The following is an 8,978-nucleotide window of genomic DNA, read 5'->3' as shown; positions in this document are numbered from 1 at the left end:
TCTCAAAGTGGGTTCCTCGTCATCGAACAAGTAAAAATAATCTCTCAGCTGGGACCCCAGCCTGCAGACCACGCAAGGCACCCACGTACAGAGATGTCAACTGATTTTCATATTTTCTCTGTGTTTTTACCATAACTTAGGTATGTTATTGACGCCATAATGTCAAGATATGAAATGTAAGTGTGTCTTATATATCATAATGCATAACACAATGAAACATACTGCTTACTTATGATGTTTTTTGATGGAAAAAATGACACTGATTCGGGAGAGACCATGAAATATAATTACACGGTGAAAAGGTTAAACTAATTCATAGTGTCTTCTATTAACTTCATAGCAATTCACCATTAAATTTTACTGGAGGTTACCCTAAAAATAACTGATTTAGTCTGTATTTTGAGTGTTTTTTACTGTTATTCTACAAGGAAATACCATTATATTATTATGTTATTCCACATAACATAGTTGTTTTATCATGTACTTCAAATGTTTTTCACTGTCACTCCACAAATAAATACTTTTAGATTAATGTGTAATCCACATAAAATATATTTTCAGGCATGTTTTTCTAGTGTTTTTTTACAGCCATTCTACAGTAAAATACTTTTAAATTAATGGTCATCCAAATAAAATAATTGTTTTACGATGTATTTCAAGAGTTTTTCGTTGTCATTCCACAAATTATTTAATTTGAATTAATGTGTAATCCACGTAAAATGAATATTTATGCATATATTTCTAGTGTTTATTTGCAGTCAATTTTGTTTTCGTAGGGGAGTAACCATTACCTTTAAAACACTTATTTGTAGAAATAACTGTTCCCCCGGTAGGATAGCAGGATTATAACGCTAAAATCCGGCGTTCGATTCCACGCGGTGGACACAGCAGATAAGCTAATGTGGTTTTGTTCCTATACTCCTCGACCGCTGTAAAAATCAAACTTCGTCAAACTGTCAGATAATAAACTGTTATATCTAAATAAAGCTTTGCGCTGCCCGCGTCTATAACATCAATATTAAAACAATTAACTAAGTAAAATCAAACAAACCAGGATGGCTATACACAAAATATATTGTATTCCCATACATCTATGTATTCACTATGTACAAGATTTATAATAGATAAAATAAACATTTCACGAAAGTGAAGCACATGCAATCTTTTCATGTGGTTTGTCAGTTTGCAAGCGGAAATTCACAAACTAAAATGGATTTCAAACATCATGTTTATATAAATATAAATCATATAAAGTATTCTGCTAAGGCAGAAACAATCAATGAATAAAGTTATATTTTGTGGATAAACCATTTAAAGAGTTTTTGAGTGGAATTGTAAAAAAGATGAAAAATTACACCTCGAAATATATAATAAAACTATTATTTTATAAATTGTTACCTTCCGGTTAGAATAAGTAAACTGGCTATTTTACCATTTGACGGACGTTCAATTTTTACACCGGTCGAGGAGTATAGCAGTTTACTCATTCTAGCCTGTAAACACTTTTGATTGGTAATAATCTGCTATTTTACACCGTTACACCTTTGTAAAATTATTAATATTTGATGATTAAATACTTCGTTCTCTTATCAAATTCATTTTCCAAAAAACAAACAAACAAAAACAACTAATTATTATATCTTCTTTGTAAAACTGTCAGTACTTGATTAACAAAAATAGCATTAATCTGTGATAAAGTTTCTGAGAAGAATAAGTCTACTGATTTTTTGTAATATCAAAACGTTGAAAAGTGAAACAAATGATAGTTTGATTCAACACCACTCTTAAAAATTAGCTAAAAAAAAAAGGCTTACAATGAATCATAATTACCGTATCTTACTTCATGTTAATAATTATTTGTTTGTGGCGATTCAGTTCCAACTTTTTAGATTATACAGGCCTGCGATGGTTTTATTGTCTTGAAATTTTTACATGTTCTGCAGTAATTCCTGTACACTGAATCTGAATCAGTTCCAACTTTTTAGATTACACGGGCCTGCGATTGTTTTATTGTCTTGAAATTTTTACATGTTCTGCAGTAATTCCTGTACGCTGAATCTGAAAATGATATCCATTTTTCTTCATCACGTACAGATTTTTCATAAAATGTCATAACGCAATAAATAAAAGACCACAACACGTAGATTTCATACACACACAAATCAGGATGAATGAGGATGTATATTCGTTTGACATCAATGTTATTCTTTTTTCTTCAGTTTTTTGTATTCTTGTTAACAAACATAACAATAAAAATGTTCATTGTGGTAAATGAAATAATAATTTGATTTAAGTAAGAGTTTTTTTTTCTTCCCGATTTGTAAAATATCCTTACGTGATAGAAAAATAATGTTTTTTTTTTCGAAATCTGCGTAGCTGAATTATGGAAATTTTTTATTAAAACCAAAACAACTTTTATGATACGTTTATGGATATTGAGCGCTAAAATCCAGGTTTCGATTCCCCGCGATGGAGAGAGCACGGATAGCCTACTGTGTGGTTTTGCCGTAAAACAAACGTATGCACACACACAACACACACAAACATAACTGTAAAAGTATGGGATACTTATTACTATCTTTACAGCAAATGCGGAAGTTCGTGTTAAAACCAGCACTTAGGGCTAAGGAGAGCTTACATAGCATTACACGGGTAGTTTTCCGCTGGTCGTGATTTGTTGTGATCCAGAGAAGCTGTGCCACCACACGGACAAAATAAAAACCTGTAGAATTACGTCATTCTTAATTAAAGGCGTTAAAAAACGATATCTTCTAGAAATAACTCAAAGAGGAAAGACCTCTGCTTGTTTGCATGGTTAAATTTATTTGTAGTTTTAACGTAAATATCAATACTCGTGCATCATAAAGTCCTTGTGATAAGTCAGAACATACTGAGGACACTCTTATTTATTCTAATACTAATCCAAAAACTATAGTTTTGGTTTCACACTCTGCTTCAAAACATTTATGTACATTACATGACACGTCTACTGATCGTCCTATCTCTCCGACAATGGTCTAGAGTTCTCAACTTGCTGTAGTTTACGAACAAGAGACAGGCGCTCGATGACAAACACAATAATGGATGTGGCCACTCCAATTGCAAAGAAAAAGAATATTCCTTGAAGATCATCCAAAGCTATTCTCTGTTTGTTCCCATCTTCTTCACAAGTAACTTGTTTGGGCCAATAGCGCTGCCTCCACTTCTCCATTATTCCTGTCTGTATCATCTTCATTATTCTGAATCACATAAATCGAATTATTTACAGTAAAAATGCGGGAACCTCGAACAACTGAAATAGTCTACAAAATGAAGGAACGACAAAGAAATCTAATGCCACTCGGTGGCTAAGCCTTAAGCTTGAGGGCTAAAACCGTTAAAAGTCGGGGTGGCCAGAACGCAAATAAAGCAGCTTTGCGTTAAAAGAGTTTTTTTTTTTTCGCGTGTCTACCATAAATGTAAACTGTAATAACTTAAATTGTATGTCGTATAATTTGAAAGAAATTTGCTAAACGAATATTGGTAAAAAAAGTTCTTACACTACCTTTCTCATCGTGCCAATTCGATCAATTTTTTGACAACTTACAATTCGACTTTATAAAAATCACCTATCAATCATTGATCGCCTAAATGTAACGGGTCATATGGCTGAAAACAAAACCTTGAATGATAAAGAAAATCTCAGTAGAACATTATTATAGTTGTAATTTTTTTACATTATATATTGACGTATTGAAAAAGTGGAATATTTTGTGAAATATACATACATCAGACCCTTTGAAGTTTTTCCAAACAAATTGAATGTGAGATCTTGTTCTTAGATAGCCTGAAACTTCCTCGTCCACTTACCAGTGTATAACTTATACGTATCATGTACAGTTTGTACATACTTTGGACTAACTATGAAGATGTACATCAATCCAGGTTCCAGTTTGTTACTTACATGTTTCAAGCACAAATTGAACATATATTGAATCTATATATGCATATACATCCATTCGCTTACCTGTTTATTACTTACATGTCTAAAGTACAAACTGTACATACTTTGGATTTATGTTTGTTTGTTTGTTTACATATATATTTATATATATATGGTTAATCCAAAGTATGTTCACTCTGTACTTCAGACATGTAAGTAATAAACTGGTAAGTAGACTGATGTATACATATATATATATAGTTAATCCAAACTATGTACAGTTTGTACTTCAGACATGTAAGTAATAAACTGGCAAGTTAATGGATGTATATGTATTATAAATCCAAAGGGCCCGGCATGGCCAGGTGGTTAGGGAGCTCGACTCGCAATCTGAGGGTCGCGGTTTCGAATTCCCGTCACTCCAAAACATGCTCTCCCTTTTAGCCGTGGGGGCGTTATAATGTTTCGGTCAAGCCCACTATTCGTTGGTAAAAGAGTAGCCCAAGAGTTGACGGTTGGTGGTGATGACTAGCTACCTTCTCTCTAGTCTTACACTGCTAAATTAGGGACGGCTAGCGCAAATAGCCTTCGTGTAGCTTTGCGCGAAATTCAAAAAATATATGTATATATATACACATATCAGTCTACTTACCAGTTTATTACTTACACATCTCAAGCACAAATTGAACATATACACAACCATAAACTTACTAGTTTATAAGTTATATATCTCATTAGCAAACTAAATATAATCTAGATCTTTCATACATACATGTCTTCCGAAAACAAAACTGAAGCAGCGTAACGTATTACTTACTCCATGTTGAAGAATCTTAGGTAAGGAGAGTTTTTCTGTAATGCTATTCCAAATCCCACCTTAAAGAATTCTTCTTTAGCTAGATGCATTCTGCAGGAATTGGTTTTTTTGTAATCTTCAGACATTTTTACGTCTAGATAAGATTTCTCTTTGATGAAGGCATATTGACCATTAAGAACTAGTTCAAGTCCCTCCTCCGATGAAGTTACTAGCGTGTATGATTCTTCACCTATTTTCCGGTAGACGGCGTTGTTTGATGACTGGGAACGACATTATGTGTAAATGTTGGTAGAATTTATATTAAATTTTTACATAAACCGTTTTAACGATACTCGATGAAAAGAGCACAAATAGCTCATTGTGTCGCTTTGTGTTTAACAACAAACAAACGCAAATATTTCAAACTACAATATGTATAATAAATTAAAGAATAATACAGAGACTTACTCATACCCAAAAGTTGGTCTACATAGATTAACATACGTTATTTAAATTAGGCTTATAAGAATAACAAGAACTTCAAGTATGCGTTTTTAAGTAACATTTTCTATAAAATGCACTAGAGTGTAACTTCTTTACAATAAATGGTAGCAGTGAAAATGACAAATAAACATCTGTAAAAGTAAGAAATTAGATACAGTCTAACTCGTCATCTAACCGAAAAGAAAATGTTATTTTCAATCTTAAAAACGAATGAATTACAAGATTAGAAACATGCACGGGTTTCATAGCTCATAAAATATAAAACCTATGAACATATGGACGATCTATAAAACGGAACCATACTTTAGGACTAAGATTAAGCAGGTAAAATATTTTACATTTACTTGTTCCGTAATAAAAGCATCGTTTGGTTAGTAATTTCATTACCTTAGAGAAGAGGTCTTGATGTGCCGAGTTCTTCAGAAACGTCCACTGGATGTTATTCTGTTCAACCAGTTCTGCTAAAGAGTCTATTGTCTTCATTCGTTTCGGTACAGACAGGAAAGCTACTAAAGCTCCATTGTAAGTGTGGAACAAAACAATGGCAAATAACCACCAACAAGCAATAACCAGTTTTGTACCGTTGAATAATGGTGGCGTATATCCTCCTGTGTGTGTGTGATAATCAGTAGTACAATAGATTAATATTCACTGAAAATATTCTTCTTAAATTACTTTTTTTTTTGCTCTGCTTTAATAATAAGTAAGGTATTTCTTTCTAGACTATTTGAAATCGATTCTACATTTTAGTATTTTTTATATTGTGTCAAATAACATTTTTGGTGTAAAATATTTAAACAACTCAGAGTGTTAAACTAACGTCACTGGTTCAAAAGTAGAAAAAAAACTGAGAATAAGACACATATTTGAGCTAAAAAATAAAGTACATAAAAATCAAGAATAGCTTAAGTTTGAAAATGTACATGATAATGTTCAGTTGATTCTAAAATAAACTGAAATTTAAAATAAAATTAGCCTTTGAGCTTTCTTTCACCCCGATTTGAATACCTTGTTGAACTATTGCCCCGAAAAGATACCATAATTGTCTGTACCAGCATCGAAATTCGTACGTGCTGCCATCTCTTGGTTTTCTAGGCAGTTTCACAGCTTGATAATTCAGGAAATGGATAATTGCGCTGATGAAAAACAATGCTACCACTGTTGCTAGCCAAACCTACTTTTGAAAAATAAAAAGGACATTAATTAAACAAAAAGTATTAAAACTAAAATAAAGATTGACTTTTGAACATAACATTTAAAATTTACGATCTCTAAATAGATTTGCCAACTAAGAATAAAAAAACAATTATAATATTGAATCATTTAATTATGACCAAACTACTTATTAATTAATAATTTGTGATACACGAGAAAAGCACAGTCAGATACTACAGGCTCTGAAGTACAATATTAATAAAATATATTTCAATTTCTATATTTCTTTACTACGACTTCTGATTCACCTGCCATCGAAACGGCTTAGCCACTGCCCACAGTTTGCTCTCTTCTTCTGGCTGTGGCAGCAGTATCTTAGTTGGTTCTTCATAAAATGGAAAAGTAAAGTCGATGGCATCTTCCCGGTCACGTGTTATTGTCAGGGATCCAGCTGCTATGTGGACTTCCTAAGAACAAAGATTGTCAGAAGTGTAAATGTTATAAATAAGTACTAAATACATAGCATTTAGATATGTCTGTTTCATGTCAAAATGGCCACCAGACTTATTAAATCGCTAAATTCCAGAGTTCGATTCTCCGCGGTGGAAACAGCAAGTAGCCAAATGTGGCTTTGCTCTCGAGAAAACAAACGGGTAAAATAAGACAATGAGTCATTTGGATACATTGTGATGAAATGAGCTAGTTCTAGTGATCTCTCTTTATCGAAGAGACTACAAAGTAGAAACTGCATAATCATACTCTACTAGAAACTTGAAATGTTGGTTTTCATGATGAAGGCTGTTAAACAAACGTTTTATTTTTAGTATTTTCATTTTCAACTCATGTGTTGATAAGATAGTTTGATCAGCTTTTAAGGTTTCTAGTTTCTATTTTTAAGACATGTGATTCCTATGATAACTGCTGCATGGGGTTAATGAAACCAGCGGATTCCTTGACCAGCTCAAAGAAATCAGTATGTTGCAAAAAAGGAACTGATTGACTTTTAGATGGGGGTGGTTATAGAAAGCAGCATTAGTGAAATGAGTCAATTTGTTACAAGGAAGTCGTTGACATTGTGAGGGGAGTGGTTACCGGAGGAAGTATTAGTGGTATGAGTGATCGAGACATTTTAGCTCACTCACACACATTGAAATTCACTGTGGATAGTTTGCCTAAGAAATAGAAGATCTCTAGAAGTGTTAAACTAGAAAATGGGTTTGTATGATACTTTGATCCATGCATGTTCTGATTCGCTTTGTGAAAATAAACATCTAGTGTCAAATTCATCACTCGGGACTATAATGAAACTTCAGAGATGTGGGTCAATGCACCATTCTGCACAGAGATCTCCATGCTTCTGGTAAATTTCACAACCAAACTGCGGCTCATAAGCTGTTCATCACAACCATAAATGTAAAGTGTCAGTTCTGAAAATGCCTTGAGAATTGAAAGTGGGGTGAATACAGTGTTTAAATCACCACGTGGCTTGCTTCGGTTGGAAAGGCCTGTTTTGACAGTAACTTGGAGAACAGTTTGATAAATTAGATTGAGTCGTCCCAACAGTGCAGCATGATCCATCAGTTATAGTTAAGAGATTCCGCAAGTTCATTGCCAAATTGTGACATTCTGGACATTGCTTCACTCTTTGCATTAATGAAATTTATGGGGAAAATTTTACCTCGTTAAGCAAGATAATGCATCATGATGTGCTGTGTGCAATATCCAGTTGTGGTCTGAGACAAATAGCGTTCAGTATCTTCCAAATCCAGCCTAGATCCCAGGACTGAATCAATTTGAGCCACTCTGGGATACTTGAAACGCTGCTCAAACGTAGAAGAAATTGGCTCGGAAAACTCACACAGCGCTTTGTAATAAGAATGACGATCTTTTCTAATAGCAGTTGTTGGCACATGTCAATAATAAAAACCAGTATAGGGCCAGTAAAGGAATAACTCAAAGCGAATCAACATCAGGTTTGAATGTAATGGTCATTTGTTTTTACAATATATCATTGGATCTGAGAGGATGATAATATTTTGTCTTCAAAAAATCCTCATCAATTTGTAAGAATCGACATTCAAACATATTCTTATCATTATCGGACCTGATAAAACAATTTTCCGTTTCAGTAGCCCCCCAGTGGCACAGCGGTATGTCTGCGGACTTACAACGCTAGAAACCGGGTTTCGATACCCGTGGTAGGCAGAGCACAGATAGCTCATTGTGTAGCTTTGTGCATAATTTTAATTCTAACCGGCTCTCAATGAACAATTTTTCAACTTTATAATTATCAAATATGTTACAATAACTACATAACATAACTTTATCCTAGTTATTCAGTTTATGAAATCAGATACAGACGATACAAAGGTAAAAAGTTATTTTAAACATTTGAAATCTGTAAAGCAAGTTGATGACCTTAAAGGTCTTAATCTTTCCAATCATGCTGCTCATTAAGTCTCTGAGACATTCCTGTAGCTACCTGCCATGTAATTCAAACCTTAGCACCTATATACACGAACACGAGGAATTGTTACTAGTCCATTAAAACATATTGTTACGTCTCCGTTTGTTAATTGATTTTCCGTAACTTCGTTCCGA

The 8,978-nt window shown here is 33.5% G+C and overlaps 2 protein-coding genes across 4 annotated transcripts in view; both read right to left on the bottom strand.

The window, feature by feature from the left end:
* The window catches only part of LOC111087924, a 19,716-nt gene extending 14,778 nt beyond the window's left edge, over positions 1–4,938 (bottom strand). For all 3 annotated transcript variants that reach the window (XM_022396364.1, XM_022396362.1, XM_022396363.1), the window contains exon 1: positions 4,740–4,938. In XM_022396364.1, the coding sequence (XP_022252072.1) occupies positions 4,740–4,864 (125 nt within the window). In that variant the 5' untranslated portion in view covers positions 4,865–4,938. The remainder of the gene's footprint in view (positions 1–4,739) is intronic.
* Positions 4,939–6,667: 1,729 nt separating this feature from the next.
* The window catches only part of LOC111087925 (glutamate receptor U1-like), a gene marked incomplete at its 5' end in the record, with an annotated part of 39,366 nt that continues 37,055 nt past the window's right edge, over positions 6,668–8,978 (bottom strand). Inside the window, one exon of the mRNA XM_022396367.1 lies at positions 6,668–6,844. Coding sequence (XP_022252075.1) covers positions 6,668–6,844 — 177 coding nt within the window. The remainder of the gene's footprint in view (positions 6,845–8,978) is intronic.

The sequence above is a fragment of the Limulus polyphemus genome, unplaced genomic scaffold (genome assembly GCF_000517525.1).
Source record: "Limulus polyphemus unplaced genomic scaffold, Limulus_polyphemus-2.1.2 Scaffold2851, whole genome shotgun sequence".
In the NCBI taxonomy this organism is placed as follows: domain Eukaryota; kingdom Metazoa; phylum Arthropoda; class Merostomata; order Xiphosura; family Limulidae; genus Limulus; species Limulus polyphemus.
This window is presented reverse-complemented; position numbering and strand designations above follow the sequence as displayed.